The sequence below is a fragment of the Lactuca virosa genome, chromosome 5 (genome assembly GCF_052849685.1).
Source record: "Lactuca virosa cultivar CGN04683 chromosome 5, Lactuca_virosa_CGN04683_v6, whole genome shotgun sequence".
NCBI lineage: Eukaryota > Viridiplantae > Streptophyta > Magnoliopsida > Asterales > Asteraceae > Lactuca > Lactuca virosa.
The window spans coordinates 172,538,528-172,562,652 of record NC_136430.1 but is presented as its reverse complement, the minus strand read 5'-3'; the positions used below and the strand labels follow the sequence as shown (position 1 = coordinate 172,562,652).

At 32.5% G+C, this 24,125-nt stretch overlaps 2 protein-coding genes and 1 pseudogene across 2 annotated transcripts; 1 reads left to right on the top strand and 2 right to left on the bottom strand.

Annotated features, from left to right (window-relative positions):
- Positions 1–3,467: 3,467 nt before the first annotated feature.
- On the bottom strand, positions 3,468–4,651 carry LOC145112032 (uncharacterized). The gene is made up of 2 exons (XM_079048245.1): positions 4,627–4,651; positions 3,468–3,868 (listed from the first exon to the last, which is right to left on the bottom strand). Exons 1-2 carry the CDS (start codon positions 4,649–4,651, stop codon positions 3,468–3,470), a joined length of 426 nt encoding a protein of 141 aa, XP_078904371.1.
- A 4,036-nt stretch (positions 4,652–8,687) lies between these two features.
- On the top strand, positions 8,688–12,072 carry LOC145112031 (uncharacterized; annotated as a pseudogene).
- Positions 12,073–13,328: 1,256 nt separating this feature from the next.
- LOC145117008 (sodium/hydrogen exchanger 1-like) lies at positions 13,329–19,731 on the bottom strand. The gene is made up of 15 exons (XM_079053310.1): positions 19,381–19,731; positions 18,981–19,235; positions 18,703–18,821; positions 18,063–18,160; positions 17,410–17,469; positions 17,263–17,309; positions 16,633–16,827; positions 16,474–16,520; positions 16,269–16,335; positions 15,958–16,058; positions 15,761–15,862; positions 15,528–15,666; positions 15,379–15,441; positions 15,177–15,260; positions 13,329–13,931 (listed from the first exon to the last, which is right to left on the bottom strand). Exons 2-15 carry the CDS (start codon positions 19,158–19,160, stop codon positions 13,590–13,592), a joined length of 1,644 nt encoding a protein of 547 aa, XP_078909436.1. The 5' UTR covers positions 19,161–19,235; positions 19,381–19,731; the 3' UTR covers positions 13,329–13,589.
- Positions 19,732–24,125: the final 4,394 nt, after the last annotated feature.

Here is a 24,125-nt window from a genome sequence, read left to right as displayed (position 1 = left end):
CTATGGCCGTAAAATCTTGATGATCAAGCTAAAATAGTTGATTTCAAGGGTGTATTTCAAGAGCTTCTAATGGGAAACTAGTATATGGAAAGGATACTTACGTTTTTGAAGCTTGAAGGGGTGTTCACGGTCCAAAGAACTAGTGTGTGTTCTTGGTGTTCTTGAAGATCTAACCCAAAAGAGGTGATTTCACGGATGAAATCAAGGGACTTTACTAGATTATGAAATGTATCAACTAATAAATGGAAGAATCACTTACAAATTTGTCGGGAAATAGAAGTGATCTTGATGATACTTGAGAGAGAAATAAGAGTTCTTGAGTTGAAAGTGTAAGAAATGAAGAATAATGAAGGAATATCTAACTTAAAGGAGGAGTTCACGACCAACCAAGAGATTACGGCCATAATCTCTAGTTTACGGCCGTAAACTCCATGTGTTGGAGTTTTCCGGCTTGAATGCTGCACAATGAACTCTCGTAGATACTTCCTAACACTCAATCCTTGAATGTACTAGGATTAGAACACTCAAACAGACCCTAAACAATGCTAAAAGGTAGCATAAACAAGTCTGACTTTGATTGAATTGAATGGATGTACAAGGTAGAAATTTCGGGTTGTCACACCGGGGGTAGCCCTTGACATTTTGTATGAAAGACCAGGAGGCAGCTCCTGGCAAACTGTATGCAAGACCAGAGTCTGAACTCTGGCAGTTAATTAGTTAAGTAATGTAGATTGTATGCTAGTTGTCTTTGTGATGCTTGCATGGAAGACCCGGAGGTGGCTCCTGGCACTTGTCTGTAAGATCTAGGGTTTGGCCCCCGACCTGGCAAGGAAGACCACGAGGCGGGTCGTAGCATAATGACAAGACTATGATTGGCACATAACACTTTTATTGATTGATTAGTTATGTATGATATGTATGACTCGTTTGATATGTTTGGTATGTGGTATTTGGGGAACTCACTGAGCTTTGTGCTTACAGTTTGTGGTTTATGGTTTATATAGCAGGCACTAAATCCATAGCTGCCAATGCTCGTTTGTAAAGCACTAATTCCATAGAGTCACTCATTGGGTACTAAGTCCATAGCTACCAACGTTTATCTAATAGGTACTAAGTCCATAACTACCATCGTTTATCTAACATGCACTAAGTCCATAGTTGCCGATGTTATTTATTAGGCACTAAGTCTATAGCTGCCAATGTTCACTCATATCATCTTTCATCTCTCATCATTCATCTACCCGTGTTTTACCCAACATATTCGTAGATATAAAATACATTACAGTTTAAATTATTTAAAACATGTATAAAATCGTTCATCCAGCATAGATAGCAAGTATACAGGTTATATGCACACATAACACGTAATTTATATAAAATACTTCATGTATATGTGTAAGATGAAAGTAACTATGCACTCACTTGTTAATGTGATGATTCCAAACTCAGGCAGCGCTTTGATTCTAACGATTATAAATTCCTTCGACGAAACCTAGCATTATTATCGCTAAATTTTAGTCTGATATTTATTGCAATTAATTATTAGTCTAGATTCGTCATTAACTCAGAGTCTACTTCCATGATCTATCAAGTAAGGAACAACCAGGTAGGAACATATCGGAGGTAGGGTCCGTTTGGTATACGAAGCATACAGTTTGAAAATCCCACTTTAAACACCTCACTAAATCACAGCCTAGACATCATTCCCGTAAGTAGATCAATCAGTATAACGACTTTGAATCACTGATAAATCTTATTTATAGGTTCATAATAATGATATTATATTTAAATATAAGCTATATTTAAAGTAAGGTAGGCGTATCTCACTTACAACGGGTTTTGCTAAAAACCGGGCTTCACTGAAGCAGAGTTTCTGAGCCGAAAGCTCTTCTTCTCGGAGCCTTCGGGCGCTCCGGGGATTTCCTCTAGTGCCTTGAGGCTACTAGGGCTTTAGGAGGGTTTTTGGGGGTTTAGAGAGTGTATATATATATATATATATATATATATATATATATATATATATATATATATATATATATATATATATATATATATATATATATATATATATATATATATATAGAGAGAGAGAGAGAGAGAGAGAGAGAAGTGGGTTTTGGTGTGAAGAATGAAGGCACTCTCGCATGGTATTTATAGGCTAAAACACAGCTGAACTCATCGAGTTGGGTGCCACATGTCACAATCTGGTGACAAGACTTGGGGAGAAAGCAATGGCTCAGATCGCACCACGTCACCCCTTCGCAACAACACACTCCTGACTTCTAAACCCCGTAACTTTCGCATACGAGCTCCGTTTTCAACGTTATTTATATCCAAACATAGGTATTGACAAGATCTACAACTCTCCTTTTGACTCTGTCGGCTATTTCTCGGCCGATTTTAAATTTAACAATATTAGAAGATTACATTGTTAAATGACCATGTAAAATTCATAACTTCTACATTCAGACTCCATTTTTGTCTGTATTTTTATCGTTGAGATCCTATTAATGAGATCTTCAATTCTCATTTAGGTTGCATTGGCCAAAAATCGATCGATCTAAAATTCGAATTCCGGACTGTGCACTGCTATGCCAAATCTTATAAAAATCATAACTTCCTCATACGAAGTCAGATTTGGGCGTTCTTTTTATGTATATTCTCGGTTTAACGTATACTACAACTTTCATTTAGATCTATAAGGCTAAAAAGTATTTTATCAAAAATTCACTTTTTACGATTCCCGGTGTCGTGCCGGTTTTGCCGTAAAACTTCGACAGGTCATAACTTATTCGTTATAACTCGGATTTCGGTGTTCTTTATATGTACGGAACCCTTGTGACATATACTATAACTTTGTTAAGATTATTTATTCTAAATAATCTTCAATTAAAAATTATTTGTGACATATTCTATTTATTCTAACTCGGATTTCGGCGTTCTTTATATGTACGGAACCCTTGTGACATATACTATAACTTTGTTAAAATTATTTATTTACGCTTATTGTCTCTAAATTGACTAGCATGAATCTGCGGGCGTTACATTTCTTCCCTTATTAGAGTTAGTATTTTGATTCCTTTTATCACTAAATCTGCTATTAAATGCAGAAGACTGAGTTTTGGTGAGATTAGAAGAATATGAGAGAGCCCCATTCTTTTGATGAGATTCCTCTCTAGAAACAATAGAAAACGTGGATTTAACATTTGGTAGAGGATCCATCAAAAGTATGTGACTCTTCACTTGATTAAAAGAGTCATCAAGACCACTTAAAAATTGCATTAACTTCATTAGTTTATAATGATCATTATATTTAGCAGCAACCTCACAGGTGCACTCAGCAAGATTGGTAAGACCATCAAATTCCTTCCAGAGAGTATCAAGTTTGTGAAAGTCTTCAGACAATAAAGATCCATTTTGACAAAGAGAGTTAATAAGTTGATGAAAATTAAAAATAACATACCCATCTACTTATTGTAAGTTTCAAAAAGCTCATCCCAATTTTTTGTAGCAGATTCAGAATATGCATGACCAGAGTAGATAGACTCAGACAAAGAACCAAGAATCCAATAGCAGACAACTGCATTGGCACGTTCCCACTTCAAAGACTGAAGTTCATCATTGGAATCCTTAGTAACTTTACCTTCAACAAACTCTAATTTGTTCCTAGCCTTAAGACTTCTAGTCATAGAACTACGCCAAATACATAAATTTTTGGTCCCAATTAGTTTAAAGTTCACTACTGTAGTAACAATATTATCTGAAGGATGTATGAATAAAGGATCATCGTAGTTCACAGACTCAGTCTTAGAACTACTACCAGGTTCAGGACTAGTGTAGGTCCAGTCATGATGCACAAACAAAGAAACTAACAACAAGCAAGAAAAGAAAATCAACATAAAACACAGACAACTGTGACTCCTATAAGTCCAGATGGTCACCACGATATGTTGGGGCCCAATACAAGAATCACAGAGTCACAAAAAGCAATCAACAGTAAAGTAACTGGTGTACGCAAGACAACCAGAATCTCCCAGAATCTATAGCTAGAACAGAGGTAAAAGGGAACACGAAAGAGCTCACAGAGAAACCGAGTAGAGAAGAAAACAAATCGACTCTCGTTACTCCGTTCCCTACAAGAGTTAACGGTGATGAAATCCGTTCTCAAGAGAGTTATTTCAGAGAACAAGATTGGTCGATCTTAGAAAACGAAGTTCTTTAATCAAGGATCTCCACTCGTAGACAACCAGTCAAACAAGGATCTCCACTTGACGACAAATTTGCAAGAATACACAGGAACTCGTGGTACCAAGATCTTAAAGGATAATAAAACAACAAGGTTTTTTTCTTGATCTAGATGATAATCCAAAGGAAAACCTAGATCGGAAAACAACCAAACCCTAGACGTTCACAGATAGGTTCAACCAACTCGAGATTCCAACAGAGATCTCTAGGATAACATATTGTGAAGATATACAGGAATCGAACAACCAAAAAAGATCAACAAAGGATCTGAAACAAGAAAACATACAAAGGAGAAATTACCTTGAACAGAAATGTCGATGATTGTCAGAAAGCAAGATTGGAGCCTTATTGCTCTGATACCATCTTAAAAAACACACAAACAGTTTTTCCCAACATCATCATCCATTATATCATTTGAAGATAAACAGACATATGGTTCTCAACGTACCTACATAAAACCTCACCACAACAAACCTAATCTACTCTCTATATTGTCACTCAACCTATTCTACAAGTAGAACTAAGAACAATGATGAAATATGAAACCCCAATTCTATACAGGAAGAAGGAACAAGATTGAGAACACTCTGATAGTGTGTTGAGAGAATGACTCGATATCAACTTAAAACGAACCAACTACATCTTTAAGTACCCGGGTTAACGGATCTTCTCAACCCGCGTGTCAACCCGAACACAAAACAGAAGAAAGTACATTGCAACCCACAAGAATCAAACAAAATACCCAAACTACCCAGAAGACAATAATTAACAATATTAACTATAAATAAACTTACCTTTTCAACCCTGCAAGAACAAATAATGTTAAGTTTGTATTCTCAACACATTTTTAACACTCCTCCCTCTCCCACCGCTGATGACGAACTTTGCCGTAGTATTCTGGCGACCAAGCTCCGACAACACCTCCGATTATATATCTTTCTTGGCATTCTTCTTCTTCTTTCTTCCATTCACAACCAATTATAACACCATTAGACAAGCTAGGGTTTTGGCCTAGTGTATAAATAGGTGAGCTAGTTATTAATCACCAGTCCATCGGCTTTATCCTTACTCTTACACTTCAATCCCCTAGACTTTCAAATTTGGCAAAAACAGGCGATAAGGTCAAAAGTTATAACAAATTAAGTTTCTAATTTTACTCCTTTTAGTCCCTCACTATATTTTAACTCTTTTTATGTTAAATAATTATTTATAATTATTTTTATTAACATTTATCTATTTTATTTGTTTATTATAATTATTATTTTCTTAATTATTATTAATTATTAATTAATCCCTTTAAATTTATATAATGCCTTTTATTTATTTAATAAAATTATCCAAGATTAAAAGTTTATCTTTGATTATATAATTATTCATATTAATTATTAATTTTTTTAAAGTGAGACAGATAATCACAAGGTGAGACTAGCTGCAAAGTGCTATCGAAAACAAGATGAAATTGATTATGATGAAGTGTTTGTTCTAATCGTGAGAATGGAAACCACACGACTTCTCATTGCACAAGTTGTGCAATTCAGATGACCTATTCATCAAATGGACGTGAAATCATCATTTTGAAGAGATTTCTTGAGTAATAAGTTTATGTACAACAACTACCTAGATACACAGAAGATAGGAAGGAGGCAATGGTTTTGAAGTTGCATAAAGCTCTATACGGGCTTAAATAAGTACCGCACACGTGGAACACTTGAATTTACTCTTATATAAAGAAAACTAGGTATGTGTGATCCCCTTATGTACATGTTGTGTATATGAAAAAATCTGGAAAAAATATGATTTTTGTAGCACAGTACGTAGATAATCTCATATTCATGGGCACTAACAAATATGAGTTTTGTAGAAGAGTTTAAAAGCTCAATGAATCAAGAGTTCGAAATGACATATTCAGGTTTTGATGAAATACTTTCTTGTTTGAGAAATTAACCGACAAAAATCTAGGATTTTTGTGTCCCAAGAGGCTTACATGAAGGAAATGTTGAACAAGCACAAAATGGATAATTGAAGACCGGGTGCCAACGCCTATGGAACTTGGGACAAATTTGTAAACATTTTAGGGAGGGAGACCAAGTAAACGCAAACAAATTTTGAAGCTTGATTGAAAGTCTATGATACTTGACATGCATAAGGACGCGTATATTTTACAATGTCGGTGTGGTGAGTCGCTTTATGGAAATCTAAAGTTTTCACATTGGAAGGCCATGAAACGTATTTTACGATACATCAAAGGAACTATGTCTGCTGGAACTTTTTGTTAGGTTTTCTATTGGGTTTTTTAGCCCATGAGGAAAGCCCACTTATTTAGCTCATGTATATATATATATATATATATATATATATATATATATATATATATATGTTACATGCCTTAATTTCACTAACACACAAAAATTCTCAGCCACCAAGAGCAATAGAGAGAGCAAAAGAGAGAAAACAAGGGTTTCTTCAATTTCCGTTTTTGTGGATACACCTTCAATGTTCCTTTGTTTCCCGGAGATCCAACGGTCCGTTTTCTTTGATTTTTGGATAACGGATTCCTAACACCGAGGCCTTCATATCCAACGGTTGAATTTTCGAGATCAGCTACAGAGGTTCGGGAATCGTTGCTTTTGTTTGCTGCTGGAAATTAGCAACGTTTTTGGTGATCTTATTCTTTTCTCCTTGTTATTTGATTCCATATGCTTGATGTGATTTAGTTCCAAGTATATGATGATTATTGTATGCCTCTAGTGCATCTAGAGAAGATTTTGTTTTGCTCAAATATTGGTGATAGTGGATTTGAAGCGGCTCTAGTAGTCCCGTGGTTTTACTCTCTTTTCTTGAGAGGTTTCCACGCTAAAATTTCGGTGTCTCGTATTGATTGATTACTTACTGCTTTTGAGTTGATTATATTGGTCATATAACTTTCATTGGGGTTGTTTTTGTTGCAAGTGAAAATTACCCTATTTGTTTTCATCGTAAAAGGTTCATTCAAGACGGGAATAGTTTAGTCAAACGAAGTATTATTCCGCATTGTTATTTACCGTTGTGGCTGCGTTTTTCCCATCACTTTTTACTCCAAATCGTCCACACACAAGGTTGTTGGATACTCAGATAGTGATTAGCATGGTGATGTGGATGATTAAAATATCACTTTCGGTTATGTGTTACTTTTGGAAGATACAACTTTCACTTGGGTATCTAAGGTATTCTTTGGTGGTCTCTTAAAATTTCAATTAAGAGGCACGTTCTTGATTTTTTAGATTCATAACGTTTGATAGCCTCTTAATTTTTGTCTCTTAATTGTTCAATAGTCTTTTATTTTTTAAGAGAAAAAGTTGTATCTGAATTAAAAAAAAGAGAGATGAATGTCCCAAAAAATACCCTAATTTTTAGCAAACATTTCTATATTCTCTAGCCATTTCACATGACCCCCTCCCTTTTCCCTCTCACTATACTCTTAAAAGTTTAGGCCTCTTAAAAAATCAAATCTTAAAAGTTCATATCCTTTCAAACAGTGCTTAAGAAGCAACCACTAGTAGCGCTGTCAACGTCCCGAATACATAGCAACGCCATGGTGTGTGTGTGTGTCATGCAAAGGAATTTGTTACATGAGCTAAAATTTAGGGAAAGTGAACCTATTAAGACCAGAGTTGACAACATATATGCCAATAGACTAGCTAAGAACCCAATACACCATGAGTGGAGCAAGCACATAAACATACGTTTTCACTTCATTTGGGAACAAGTCAAGAATAGGGCAGTACAATTAAATCATGTGGCAAGTAGAGACCAAGCAATAGATATTTTTACAAAGGAATTCCCTACAAAGCAGTTCAAGATGAAAAATAGGAATGATGGATGGAAGAAATTTGAGCATAAGGAAGGAATTTGTTGAAAATAAACTTAACTAATGTTGATTTTTTTGAAAAATTTAACTTGGACAACATCACTAAGTTTTGTCAGTTTTTTGGTATTGATGTAGTTTTATTTTTGTTCCTGTAATATTATATATATATATATATATATATATATATATATTGAAGGTCTTTATGATGTGAAAAGCTTCTCCACTATTTTCAGAACCTAAGAAAGCATTATGTTTCGAGTAAAGGTTAATGATGGAACGTTCAAACATTCTATTCATAATTTTTAAGAAGCCACAAGTTTGCTGGTGATGATTTGAAAACCATGCTTAAAATTCTTACCATATGAAGAGCCGGCCCAATGCAGGTTCATCCGGTGCCCTTGAACAGGGCCCAAAAATTCAGAGGGCCCATTTTTTTTGCATTCTTTAATAGGGTATGTTCATTCGGCCCAAAAAAATTAGGTTATACTCAACTATTATCAGCCGACGAACGCAGGAAGGAAGCAACAAAAGAGGAGCGGGAACTGAATTTTCGGGAAAAAAAAAACTCTTCGGTTTCTTCATTGATAACGCACGCATGGATAATAGGAATCATCATTACTGGAATGGTAACATCAATTTACATTCATTTATCATTCGATTAATCGATTCTATTCCATCAATTTACATTCACTTCTTAGTTCTTCCTTCTTTATCTTCTTCTTCACTGATCAGTTTTTACAAAGATTACCAACAATTTTAGAAGCTTCAAAATAAGAATTCAGAACCATCAAATTTCGAAATTAGAAGGTTCAAAATCAGAATTCTGAACCATCAAAATTCGAAATAAGAAGGTTTATAATCTTACAGCGTGGGGTTTCGAAATCAAAGGTATAATACTAAAATTAAACTTTAGTTTTGTTTTTCATGGGTTTGTTTTTTCTAATTGAGTAATTTGATAATTTCAGATTTCTTATCGGTTCTTCTTTTTTCATTTTCTTTAATTCCAAATTACTAAATCAGGAGGAACAATCAACAATGATATCAGTTTTCAAAAGGAATTGAGGTAAATTCTAATTTCAGATTTCTACTTTTTCTGATTTTTTGTTTATGATAATTTCTAATTTGTAAGAACTAAGAAGTAATTATGATCTCATCATCTCAGATTGCAGATTTTTTGATTTCCTTATAAGCATATTCTTGTTTTTTTATTTGAAGTGTCGAAAATAATATGGTAATTTTTGGATTTCTGATATGATATAATTGCAGATTTTGTGATTTTTTTAGAAGCATATTCTGATTTTTTTTTCTTTGCAGTTTTGATACCTTCTCTTGGTGATTGGAAGTGTGGAAAATCTGAACCAAGAAGGAATCTGTAAATTGGAAGTCATAAATAAGGTCGTTTCTTTCTTTTTTATAACTTATGATGCCTCCTAGAATAAAAAAATATGCATCTGGATATGAAAAACGTAAGAAGAAACAAAAAATTGAAGAAGATAATAAAACTCAAGCAGGATCTATGGATAAGTTTATAACAAAAAAACACAAAACTTTACGGAAAATGAAACACAAAATGTTAATAAAGCTAATCTTGATAATAATGATAATGTTGATGTTGATGTTAATGTTAATGTTAATGATAATGTTGATGTTGATGTTGATGTTGATGTTGATGTTAATGCTAATGTTAATGTTAATGCTAGTGATAATGTTGATGTTAATGATAATCCTAATGTTGATGATAATGTTGATTTTCACACTTTTGATATATTTGATCCAAGAAATTGGGATGCTCTTGAATCTAATATGATAAATATTTTAGTATTGAAAGGTCCTAAAAGAGATTTGTCTATTACAAAAGGTCCTAAAGATAAATATTTAAGAAGATCTTCTGCAACATATTATACTAAAACTTTACTAAATGGGGAAAATGTGATAGAGATTGACTTGTTTATTCTAAAGAAATTGATAAAATCATTTGTTTTTGTTGTAAAATATTTCGAAAAGGGTGTGGGAAGGGTCAATTAGCAAATGAGGGTTTTAGGGATTGGATACATCTTAACACTAGAATTAAAGAGCATGAAACTAGTATGAAACATGCTAAAAATATAAATATTTGGTATGATTTGCGTTTAAGATTACAAAAAAATAAAACTATTGATAATGCGGCTCAAAAACAATTAGAAAAAGAAAAAGTTCATTGGAGACAAGTTTTGTTGAGAATTATTTCTATTGTGAAATTTCTTGCTAAACATAATCTAGTTTTTCGTGGTACTAATGAGAAATTGTATGAAGATAACAATGGAAATTTTTTAGGCTTATTTGAAATGTTGGCTGAATTTGACATGGTTTCTTATGACCATATACAACGTATTACAAATGAAATTGGTATCCATAAACATTATCTTGGGCATAGGATACAAAATGAATTAATACTTTTGCTTTCTTCAGAAATAAAGTTCATGATTATTAAAAAGATAAAAAATGCAAAATATTTTTCTATAATACTTGATTGTACTCCTGATATAAGTCACCAAGAGCAAATGACTATTATTTTAAGATATGTAGATGTCTCGTCAAATGTTGTTTGCATTGAAGAATCTTTTTTAGGGTTTTTAGATGTAAATGATACAACCGACCAAGGACTCTTTGATGTTTTACAAAATGAATTGAATTTGCTTGATCTTGACATTAATAATGTACGTGGACAAGGTTATGATAATGGATCAAATATGAAAGGAAAACATCAAGGAGTGCAAAAAAAGCTTTTAGATATAAATTCAAGGGCTTTTTATACTCCTTGTGGTTGTCATAGTTTGAACTTAACTTTGTGTGATATGGCTAATACTTGTGGTAAAGCTAAAGGTTTTTTGGAACAATACAACGTATCTATACAATTTTTGCAAATTCCACTAAGAGATGACAAATTTTAAAAGATAATGTGAAAGGGTTAACTCCCAAATCGTTGTCATCCAGTCGTTGGGAGAGTCGTGTTGATAGTGTTAAAGCTATAAGATTTCAAATTTTTGATATACAAAAAGCTTTACTTCAAGTAGCCAAAAAGATAACGATCCAAAAATAACAAGTGCAGCTAATCCTTAGCAAAAAATGAACTTGACAACTTTGAGTTTATATTGGCATTAGTAATTTGGTATGAAATGTTAAACACTGTTAATTTAATTAGCAAACAATTGCAATCAAAAGATATGCTTATTGATGTTGCTATGGAAAAAATAAAGGGGTTGATTTCATATTTTAAGGAATATAGAGAAAATGAGTTTTTAAATGTTTTACAAACTGCAAAGGATATTGCCTTAGAAATTGGCATTGATCCAATATTTCCTAAAAAACGTAAACCTAAAATAAAAAAACATTTTGATGAGATTTCAAACGATACTTCTTGTAGTTTTTCACAATCCGCCCAAGAGAAATTTAGGGTTAAATATTTTATTTATATTGTTGATCAAACAATTATTTCTTTAACTACAAGGTTTGAACAATATCAACAATATGATAAAATATTTGGCTTTTTGTTTAATTCAGAAAAATTATTTTCATTAGATGATATAACCTTAAAGTCTTGTTGTATGTCTCTTGAAACATCACTCAAGAAAGATGAACAATCAGATATTGATGGAAATGACTTATATGTTGAATTAAAATTACTTTTACATCTCTTGCCTAAGGAAAAATTGATAGCAATTGATATTCTAAATTTTTTAAAACGTGTTGATTGTTTTCCTATTACGTCTATTGCATATAGAATTATGTTGACTATTCCTGTTACTGTTGCATCTGCAGAACGGAGTTTTTCAAAATTGAAGATTTTGAAGTCCTACTTAAGATCTACAATGACTCAAGAACGACTTAATGGATTGGCTTTGATGACGATTGAACGCAACATGTTGGATAAAGTTACTTATGAAGATGTTATTAAAAAGTTTATTTCAACGAATGTTAGGAGGATGGCTGTTTTCAAGTAGAAGCTAATTTTTTTTTTTTGTATTATTTTGAATGAAATTTTAATTTTATGTATTTGCAATAGAAAATTAAATTATAATTTTTTTTTTGCGTAAATTTTGAGATATTTCAAATTTTAGGGCCTATTTTTTGTTAAATCGCACAGGGTCTCCAATATCTCGGGGCCGGCCCTGAGTCTATAGATAGCAAGCTCAATGAGAAGATAATGTCAGATATTTCTTGGTGGCTTGATGTTCGAAGTTAGTTAAGATATGTGTAGAGTACAATTGACAAGATTAAAGTGAAGATAACCAATGCAAATATCACTTAGAGGGAAAGATTAAGAAAACTGATTTTGCAAGTTATTAAAATTACACAAAAAACATTCTAAGGCGTGGACATTGTTCCGTCACTAGGATCACCAATGACACACTGGTCCACGTTGTTGATCACTCAGCACTTGAAACAATTTCTACCCATATAAAGAGGTCTACTTTAATGGCAAACTCAATTTGATTTGAATTTGTTATATCATGTTAGTTATTTCCTAGTTATCGAATGCTTTGTGTTACAATTTCCACTCTACAAGAAGTCGATAAATTTGTTCTATCATTAATGCAAACATAATTTCAAGCTATATGTTCTTGATTTTTCCCATTAAATTCGATTCTAATTCCGCATTCTTGCTATTTGATTGATGTGGAACTTTTTTAGTTTTTATAACAAGGCTTTTATAAAAAAAAGTTTGGAAATAAATGTTTGAAAAAAAACGTTATGAAAATCGGGTTAAATAAAGTTGGAGGGGGGATAATACCATTTTACCAATATATTGTCTTAGTCTTGTGGTAAGGTACATTGTTTGTGATGACAACGACATGTGTTATCTGTTTCATTTTCCTTTTCAATCAAAATGTTGTTTGTGAAAAAAATAAAAAATAAAAACCGATTGGCCCATACTTAACACGGAAACGGGCTTAAATAAGCCAATAACAAAATTGAACCATTTTTGAAAAAAAAAAAAAAAAATAGGCTTGAAACAAAAACTGGCAAATTCTTACGTCTTTATGATTAATCGTTAAATATAAAATAAGAAGAGATACAAGGCTAAATTGGTAGAAAATATTATGACTTAATAGTGAAGCCTTATTTACATAATTTATTAAAACTTTCCGGATGTAGTTAATCTTCATTAAGCACGACAAGTAAAAAAGAAACAAAACCTTCGCTACATATTGCTTTCAAACGATTTAAAAAAACATTGCACAACGAACAACTTACATAACAAAATACACAAATCAACGATTTGAACGACGAAATTCGATACACACAAAATACACAAATTATAAACCTAACAAAATAATCTACACACTCTCTCTGTCTCACACACAACTCTGTGTGGTTTGTTTCACACCTTCCAACCAAAACTGAACATATATAAATATAAATAAAACAACAAACCGGATCTCGGTTCAAAATAGTCATCCAATCTATCAACAAACAAATAAATACACATACATAATTGATAATTCTACAACTTCCTTTAGTTGGTTTCTTCATCGATTAAATGATGAGTACTCTGTTCGGTTGGTGACCCGGGGACAAATGGCACGAATCCACGCCCACCGAAAACCGGACGCATAAATGCGTTATCGAATTTTCTCCAATAGTGGTGGACTGTGTGTGAAGGGGTTGAAAGTAGCATTCTCAGACTCGAGGGGCGGACCACGTGTGGGCCCAGGTCGATTTCGGAATCTTGCCCGTTTCCTAAAAGCGGGACGATGAAGGATTTTGGGGTGGTGGGTTCGGATGAAATCATACGGGTCATGGATTTGGGTGAGGGGAGTAGGAGTCGGACTAGAGGCTGTGTGATTAGACCGAATACCTATATAGATGAATTAAGACAAGGATACGGATTAGATTATTTATTTATTTATTTATTTTTGACTTAATGGATATGTGAATGACTTAATTTGATGAGTTATATATGCATGCTTCTTTTGACTTTTTGACTTTAGAGGCTCTGTTTGGCACGCATAAGCTAGCTTATTGGCTATTGCAGTGTAGCTTTTTAAAAAGGTATTTGAGATAGCTTATTGATAAGCTTGAGATAGCTTATTGATAAGCTCATAGGGCTTTTTAGTTTTTACACAAGTTCTCCAAATATGCCCTATTATGTTCTTTTTTTTTTTTTTTTAATTATATATCTAAATGTCCTTTTACGTCATTTTAGATTTGTCATCTAGTTTTTACCCAACGCTATTAGAGCGTCTCCAATTGGAGAACATGATTTTTTTGCTAATTTTTATTGACCGCTCAATATATATCGAGTGGTCAATATAATTTAATAGGTTGAACACTTAACCCCTTTATCTTTAATAATATTTCATTTTATCTCCTTGATTTAGTGTTATTATTTATTAAAGCAATGTATTGCATTATAATTAATTATTTAAATATTAATGTTAAAAGATAGTATTTATTAAAATATATTAAACATCTAGCGATAATATTTATTAAAATGTTTTGTACTAAAATACGACGTTTTAAAAAATGATTAGTTAGACGAGGGGGTTTTATAGAACATTTTAGATAGATGAAGATGAATTAGTTAAATTAACAATAATGGAGAACTTATTTAATTAGAAGTGAATATTAATTGGTTGATGAGGTGGAAATGTTTTTAACCTATATAGTATAGGTTTATCATTGCTTTAATAAATAATAACACCAACGTTGATGCAGAAAAAGCATGAAGTCAAGAAAAGAGGCTCTCATTAAATCCTAACTTTTTACAAAATTTCTCTTGTAATGTTTTCTTTAATCTGAGCTGTCACTTTCTCAATAATTTTGTAAACATCATTTATTACAATGATTAGGATTTTTGCATGTACAGTTAGAAAAGCATATATTATTATATTGTTTATTTTTTACTTAATGCACTTAATAGAACAATGCTATATAATATATAGGTGTTTCTTTTTGATTTAATAGAGAAAGTCATTAGTACATTACAGTATCAACTATAGCAGTGAAAATTATGTTTTTTTTGGATGGCATTATGGTAATTAGGTAGATTTTTCAAAGTAGAGAGTTGTAATATGAAGAAATGGAAGTAGTGATATCTTACCATTGTACTGAAAAGGACAACAGTGATAGTACTTGTGATCATGATTGCATTCCCCCTCAATGTTGTGTGCCCTAACTTGGTGAACTGCATATAAATTAAAAACTCATTTTTTATTCTAGACTAAAGGGTAAAATGGTCATTTACTCAAATACTGTATTATTTAAAAATATTGATAAACAAAGGATGAAGTTAAGTCACCAACCTGATTATAAGCAAGGGCCATAGATACAGCACCTCTCATAAGACCAGCCCACCATATTAAAACCTATAAAAAACACAAAAATTAATAAAAGAAAAAAAATAGTAAAAAGGATTAAAATTCATGAATACCAGAATAGAGTAAGAACATACTTGCTGCCTAAAATCTATTCTCTCATGTCGAGCCTTCTTTGTTAAATTGGATAAAAATGATAAGGGGAATACAAAGGCTGCTCTTCCAACTAAAACCAATCCCAATAAAATTGCACTCACTTCAACCGAAGTCCCAGGGCTAAAAAGGTAAAAAAAAACAACAACCATAAGAATGGTGATTGAACATAAATCATACATGAGAAGGGCATTTACGTCTTTTGCACAAATTATACCTGTCTTTTACAAACTTCCACTTTTCAATATCTAAAGCATCCATTCCGACATAAAGAAAGATAAATAACTCAGCAACAAATGACAATGTTGCAAAGGTATGCCTGCAAAGAAAAGGGTAAGTAGATAGAAATTAACTTGTTGAGTTTTCCAACAAAAGCCTAAAAAAAAAAAAAAAAAAGAATGTAAATAAACTTACTTGGTAGTAACTCGAGATTTCTCTGTGACATTATGCCAAGTGTAATGAGACATCACAATTCCACAGAAGAAAACAGTGAGAATGCCACTCAAATAGAATAACTGCCATACAGAAATAATTGATATTAGCTAAATATGCATATTGGACTATATCACAAGTTACAATTTTTTTCCATCCAAAAAGACGTAAATGCCCTCTTCATCTTCATCATAAAAAATAGCCCTACCAAGGTTTGTCTAGTCCGGTGTAACAAAAGCAGTATAAATATAGAGAAAAGAAGATTCCAATATGAATAAAAAAGAAAACTTCACCTCAGCTAGCATGTATGAAAGATAAGCCATGAGTATCATTATAGCAACTTCTCTATCAGTTGAATGCCTAGAATCCAGAAGGGTAAAGAAGTAATTAGTGTCACGAATGTCAATCCCGGAAAGTAAAGAAGGCAAAAAATTGAGAAAAACACGAAATGTTATTTATTTTTTCATCCAGATATAAAAAAAAAAAAACTCTGCGTACCTTCCAAAATATAGCTTCTTTATAATATAAGCACTTAGTAGCCCAGCCTGTTGGAGTCAAAATAAAACATCACATGGTTGTAGTTGTATCTTCTTTAAAAACACTTTATACAGTAACAATAACAATAACAATAACAATAACAGTAATTTGAAGCCTTACTCCAGCTCCTAGAAGTGTGCTTGTGATGAATAAATAAAAGAAATTTCCAATCAGTTGAAATGCAACAGCAGTTGTGATCTGAGAGAGATCAAAGTTTTGAACTGCATTGAAGATGACAACTGATGTGGCATCATTCACCACACCTTCACCAAACACCAGACTATATAATAAAGGTGTCTGATCCTGATTCAACACCTGCATTGTTTAATGAGATACATTAGCACCAAAAAAGGTTATAAGCAAGTATGTGCCAGCTCAAGCACATTCATCAAGCGCCTGATAACATACAATCAGGTGCTTTGATAACTACCGTACTATCAGGTGCCTGATAATGTACTATCATGTACTATTAGGCGCATGATAACGTACTATCAATGTACTATCATGCGCCTGATAACGTACTATTAGACGCCTAATAGTACGTTATCACACGCCTGATAACATACTATCAGGCGTTTTGATAACATAGCAGGCGCCTGATAACATATTATCAAGCTCCTTGACGACGTAATATCAGGCGCCTTGCTAGCATAATATTTTATTAGTCACATTGTGTCTGATAAATGATAATGTTCATTATCAGGCACATTGTGTTTGTGAGTAGAGCAAAGCAAAAGGAAAGGTTGATACCTGCAAAGTGCAAACGGAATCGGTGGCTGAAAATATTGCACCAATTGCTGGGAAGAAATTTGAAGGTTTAGATAACAAGAAGATATTCAACGAATTTAAAAAAAAAAAAAAAAACTTTTTAGAAGGAAGAGAAAGAACAAGGGATACCAAGAAAGTCTCCCAGCTCAAGGGTACCAACATCCATCCTTTGGAAAATATTTATAGCACCTGTCCAAATCATGAAGCTGATAAGTATTAAATTTAAAGAAATAAACAACAAATTGTGAATCAAGTTATTAGTTTTTAACACTATATAACGCATTCAGCTTCAATATTCTTGCACACTGTATCAACATTGAAATTTAGCAGTTTATTTTTACTATTATAGGGATGGATATTCAATGATGATAATTCTTCAAATAATATGATCACACAAAAAACAAAATATTCAAAGTATGCCAACATAACAAAGTCATAGATATCATCAATTTCCAGATTTTTTATTTATTGCATAATAATAGAATTGGTCATGTGTAGTACATATTCCATTTTGTCATTATTAATGTTGCAATTATCTATTATATTACATAAAAGAAACATCAAGTAAAAAGTCAAAGCGTGCATTTATTTTCAAACAAAACACTTTCTTGATTATTAAAAAGACAAAAGCAAAAGTAGGTGTCTCATCTTGTGAATAAATACCTTAATAGACAACACAGTATTAACAAATAGTACAATATACTAAAATTTGATAACTTGGAACAATTTTATGAACACAAATAAAAATGTTAAACAAAATCTGATATATATTTAGTGCATACCAAATGATATGATGGTGAAAGATATCACAGTGCCAACAGCACCAAATAGCACAATGGTCATGAAATTGCGAAAAAATTGTTTCTTCTTAACCTGAAACCTGTTCATTTTATTAAAAAAGAAAAAGAAAAATTAACATTAGCTGGAATGAGAAGATCTAATAATGTACCCTATCATACAAATGTTACTAATATTAGTCACTGAATCCCCAAAAAGAGTATTTTAAGATTGAAGAAAATAGCATAGCTCATGATAGTGAGCAAAATTTGGTCAATAGAATTAATTTAGTGCACCTGAAATATGACAAGAATCCAATGAACTGAATCACCCCAAATTGAGTTAATTAATTACACTATAACTGCTTAAAGTAAATGTTTTTTTTACTATATCAAGTTTATAACTAGAAAATGATCAATGTTCCCTTAGCTGTTGCAATCAACTAAAAAGAGATGTTGCTTCCTAAAATGCTAGTTGTTTCCATCAGCTTTTAGAAGCTATATATATAGTAAAAATTATATACCCTTAGTTTTAAAAATAAAAACCCTAGTAGAAAATTTTGTAAGTAATGAAGTCAATGTTAGATTTTTTCCACCATAACATCTATAGAATAATGGAATCAACTGAAAACAAATTAAAACATACCCAGCATTGAAGATGATAGGTGGAAGAAGATAAATGAAGAAAAGATCTTCACTGAAGACTAGAAGATGTGAATTCGTTCCTCCACTGCTTAACAAAATAACAACTCCAGTGCAAATACCCTGCAATCAAATTACAGATATAGAAGAAAAACATTAGATTTGAAGTCGCTCCCATGTTCCTCACTAATCAAAAATCGATTTTGTTAATTTTAGGGGAAGATAACCGATGTAGAGATAATTCAGCAAAAAATTGGATTAGTAGCGTAGAATCATACTTACAATGACAAGGGCAGTGATAGATTCGTTCATCCATCGATTCTCCTCCAAAAGATGACCGATTACGATACAAGCACAAAGAAGAGCAACAAACAAGTTCATAGAGACAATGGAAGAGTACTCAGAGGTAGCAAGTCTATTGCTACCCAATTTCCCAAGCAATAACGCGAAATCAAACCCCATTCTGGCCAACTGATTTGGCCCCTCGAACGAACAAACTTCAGCAGACTTTTTATCTTCCAAAACAATCCGAGATCACTGCAACGAACAATTATAAAACGACTTTAGTTACAGATTGCATCATCGAATCCAAATTTTAGCACACCAATCAAGTTGGTATCTTAGATAGAACAAAAAGGGGTCACACAGACACACATAAATAGCTATATGGAGCTAAAATTACCGAATATAGTTGCGTAAATCGATGAAATTGAGCTAATGGGCAGGCAGGTAATCTTGATCTCAAAATTGAAGTTCAGATTTGAATTCCAGCACACCAAAACTAGAATTTTATGCTTGAGGGTGAGAGATGCGTGCGTGGATTCCCTTCGAGAGAGTTCAAAATTAAACACGGGTGAAAAGGTTAAAGTTGAATTGAAGCGAAAGATTGGAAAGTAATGGAAAGCACGTAAAGACACGCCGAGCATTCAACTGTATTTATATACGGTTCTGGATCAAAGAGACGATTGGATATTTTGAAGAACGCTTCTTTATTTAGCCAGATGGCAACAAACAAATTTATTTTTTTAAGATGTGTTCGAGAAAATTAGAAAAAAAAAATATATATATATTAGCGCAAATTATATTATGAGTAAGTTACAGTCCATGTAATTTGCTTATTCTTATTCTGACAAACACTTAAATGCTTATTGCTTATTGTTTATTCCCATCACAATAAGCTAATCCAAACACATTTTAAAAAAATGTTTATTCCCACCACAATAAGCAAATAAACAATAAACTAATAAGCTAAAAATTATTTATCCAAACACCCCTTAGTCCGACCTTTAAAATATTGTTAAGTTGTATCTTTGTGGTTCCATTTTGGTCATTAATCCATATAAATTAACTATATTACCCAATATATTTTATTTTATTTTATTTACTTTAGTATCTAAATATTTAAGATTAATTATTTTAATATTGTTTGGACCCACACCCCCTACTCACCCAATCCCACCCAGCTTGAAGATACATCCCTACCCTATATCGTCTTTATACCCCTCTCGTTCTCCTTCGCCATTCTTGCTAAGGTATGCAAAAATTAATCGATTCAATTCAAACTAACACTTTAATCGAAACATAGATGTACATGGGATGTCCAACTGTAATTATATTAGATCAGTTCCAATATTTTTGTATCAAAATGGATCGGCCAATTATTGAAAAAAATCCAGATCCAATCGAAAATTGAATCAATCCAAACAAATTGGATATCTAATTAACATCCTATTATCATCAAAATAGTTATCTAATTAATTCTAACTATCGTCCATTTGAATCCATCCAATTATTATCAATCCCACTATCATCCAATTGATAAATCCAATAATATTATCCAATCTCAGACTCCTTAGTCCAATTAAGTATCAAAAATATCAAAAAACTGGATAAATTTTGGATAGACATTAGATGAAAATTGGATAACCAAAAGTAAATATTCAATGTAAAACTAATCCAATCTAATATCTAATTAGATCAGTGCAATTTATTAAGCACATTCGATTGGATTGGATCAACTGTCAATATAAAACATCAATTGATAATTAGATTGGATCAATTCTATATAAACACAAGATATTCAATGATAAGCACCCTTAATTCCTCATCAGTGTACCCTCCTTACCTATTCCTTTTCTTCTTATTGCACATCCTCCTCCTTCTTCTTGGTTTCTTACTTCGATTTCCCCTTCTTTCTCTATGTTGGCATTCCCTTCTTCATCTCCAGGATGTAATCTGTCACACCCCCGGCTGATGACAGAAACATCAAGGTGCATGACGTAGTGATGGATCACACTTAACACATACAATGAAAAGTACAAAACTCATAATACAAATTACATTCTTCTATTAACTTATAATATTGATTACATTGTTTGTGATCAAAAGATACATCAAAACATTACAAGTGAATCTAAACATAACACTAAAGATTTACAGTTGCCTTAACATATATGCCATGATAAAAACAAGGAACAATGATTGATAACAAGGATTTCCATATTATTCGGTGTGTGTGCACTTCCAGCTCATAGGTATCTGAGAATACATGCGTTTTAAAATACGTCAACAATAATGTTGGTGAGTTCCATAGGTTTTGACTCTCCATACTTTTATAACCAAAAGTATATTTATATAATTATGACTGGTTGACCAGCTTATATAAAAATTGTACTTTTTATAACCAAAAAGTATAAAATTAGAGAGCACGTGCTTGTAACCCCGTACAAGTGTGTGTGATGTGTATAAGTTCTACATGACTTAAGTGAATTCATGCTTGTAACCCCGTACAAGTGTGTGTTGTTTATAATCATTTACTTATAAAAAAAAATATAAGTTTATTAACAAAAAAAAGTTCATGTGATTCGTATATTTATAAGTATTTGTTTTACCTATAATATACTGATACTTATCTATCGTTCTAAGTATGTGTTCATGCTACATATAGTCCTATTTCAACTCATATGAGTTCTTTTAGAGTGTACTCCGGGGTTATTATGAGCCTATAACTACTATGGGGCTATTATGAGCCTATAACCGAGCTAAATGACTAGACCAAGCCTCTGTATGACACTACAATGGGGCGTGTCGAGAACATCACCAACGTTTCATCGACGTTGTGAAAGAGATAGATAACGAACAGTTATCGCCCATTATGACTCATCAGATGGAGGTTGTAGCTAGCAACCGTAGGCGGGGGTGTCAACCCGTATAGATCTATACACAACTTTCCTCGCTCCATTAAGATTAACGATTATAGCATAGAGGGCTTCAGTAAGTTTTTGTTCTTAGTTGATGAAGAGACACTCATATAATAATCTCGAGTTTAAACAGTTCTAAAAGTGTGTGATTTCGTGTCCTAAACCTTAAGTTATAAAGTTTACTAGACTTATAGTCCATCCGTTGTATTAAAAACTATAATAAGTTTTCTAACGTAATTTGGGCAGCGTAACGGCCGTATTTTAACCAAAATCAAGTTTTACCCAATGTAAAACCAACATTACCAATATTTATACATATCTAAAATAGAAGTAACTATATCATTTTAAGCGAATAAATGACAATAACAACTATTTTAACGTTTAAATTTATAAACTATAAAATAAACATTTATTGTTATAGTTTATAATTATAATAAAACTATATATATGTCATTATTTAAAATATCAAATATATAAATCGAGCATATATTGTTCTCTCTCTCTCTCTCTCTCTCTATATATATATATATATATATATATATATATATATATATATATATATATATATATATATAACAAAAACATTAGATTATATAAACCTTTAAACTAACGATTTAGCATTTATATACAAATACTGACAAGTGATGCACGTATTCTCCCCAAAAACATTAAAAGCTTAAAAGGGTCTATATAACTCACTTTTGAAGCGTGTGGAGTTATCGTTGTCGAGATCGGGAAACATGTCACAATTTCAGACTTTTTGATCGGCAAACTTTTTGAGCAAAACGACATCACAGGGTTGTAGATCGGGTTGAGGCGAGTCAAAAAAACTTCTTTTTACAGTTGTCGGAGGTCGTCAGAGTTATGTCGGAGCTCCGCCAGAATAGTGGTCGGCGGCGGTGGTCCTCCACCCAATTGTTGATACATGTCCCCATCCAATTCTTAACAAGTGTCACCACCTAGGCGGTGACACATCTCTCCTCCTCGAACTGCGTGCCAAATCCTAAGAAAACGATTATGTTCCAACTTTCCGAATATGCCTTTTAAATGTCCCGAACGTGGTAACTCCAAATATGTGATCAAAATTCCTAAAAGAAAGACGACACTAGGTAAAAAACATGTTCGAAGCTTTAATTTAATTATATTTATAGTTTTCTTATTATGACTAATTTCGTAAAACGGTTATAACTTCGTGCTAAAAATATTCCGATAACGGAATCAGATAATAGGGTATAGTCTGAGCTAAAAAAACGTGCTCAGAAATACTTAACGAGACGCGTAGCTATCCCAACGAATCAATTTGGTGTTCGTTTCCGGGGAAATCAATTATATAACTGATTTGCTTCTTTAAAAAGGGCATATCTTTCACGTGTGATCTCGTTTTTCGACGTTCTTTATATCCACGGAATCCTGTTAACATGTTTTATCACACATTAATCTTATTTTTAATGTCTTAATCAATACTTATATAATGTGAATATGGTTATGTTCGTTAGCGATCAACATTCATTGAAGACAAAAGGGTATTATGTATGCAATTCGAAGTATAAAAACTTTATTTGCATTAAAAAGTATGGAATTGTGTACATTAGGTACTATTACAAATGGGTTCGCGGTGGTTTGACCGACGAACGTTGACCTAATTTCGCTAGTTGTCACATAATCGCCAATCACCATCATCAAAATGTTCTCTTTCTCTCTAACCCTAATAGTTACACATACACATACATACCTACATACATACACACACACCCCATCTCTTTCACTTTCACCCTCTTCAACAAATCAATGTCAAAATAGATGATCATTTCCATACGACGAGAAAACAAAATCCCCGTCAAAAAAAGAACCAATTTATATAATTTCTCACATTTGGATTATCGACAAATTCAATATTATCTTCTTTCTGTATTTTGAGTATGTTCATGATCGAATTAGTTGGTTAAGACATTATGTGTTGGAAAACAATAATTTTTTGCTAAAAAGTTCAAAAAATATACACCCAACAACCATACTCCAATTGAGGTATCGTAGTTATCATATCAAAGGATGAGTTTGTGGTTATGAACTCATCCTTATCGTTGTTAATTTTGATGCTCTAAAATGGTTTTATTGTTGTATCTTGTTTAATTAAATTGTTGATTCATAAACATAACATCATATAGTGAACACATTAGGTTTCTTATTATATCTTGTTGAGTCATAAATAGAGCATCACCAATGAATT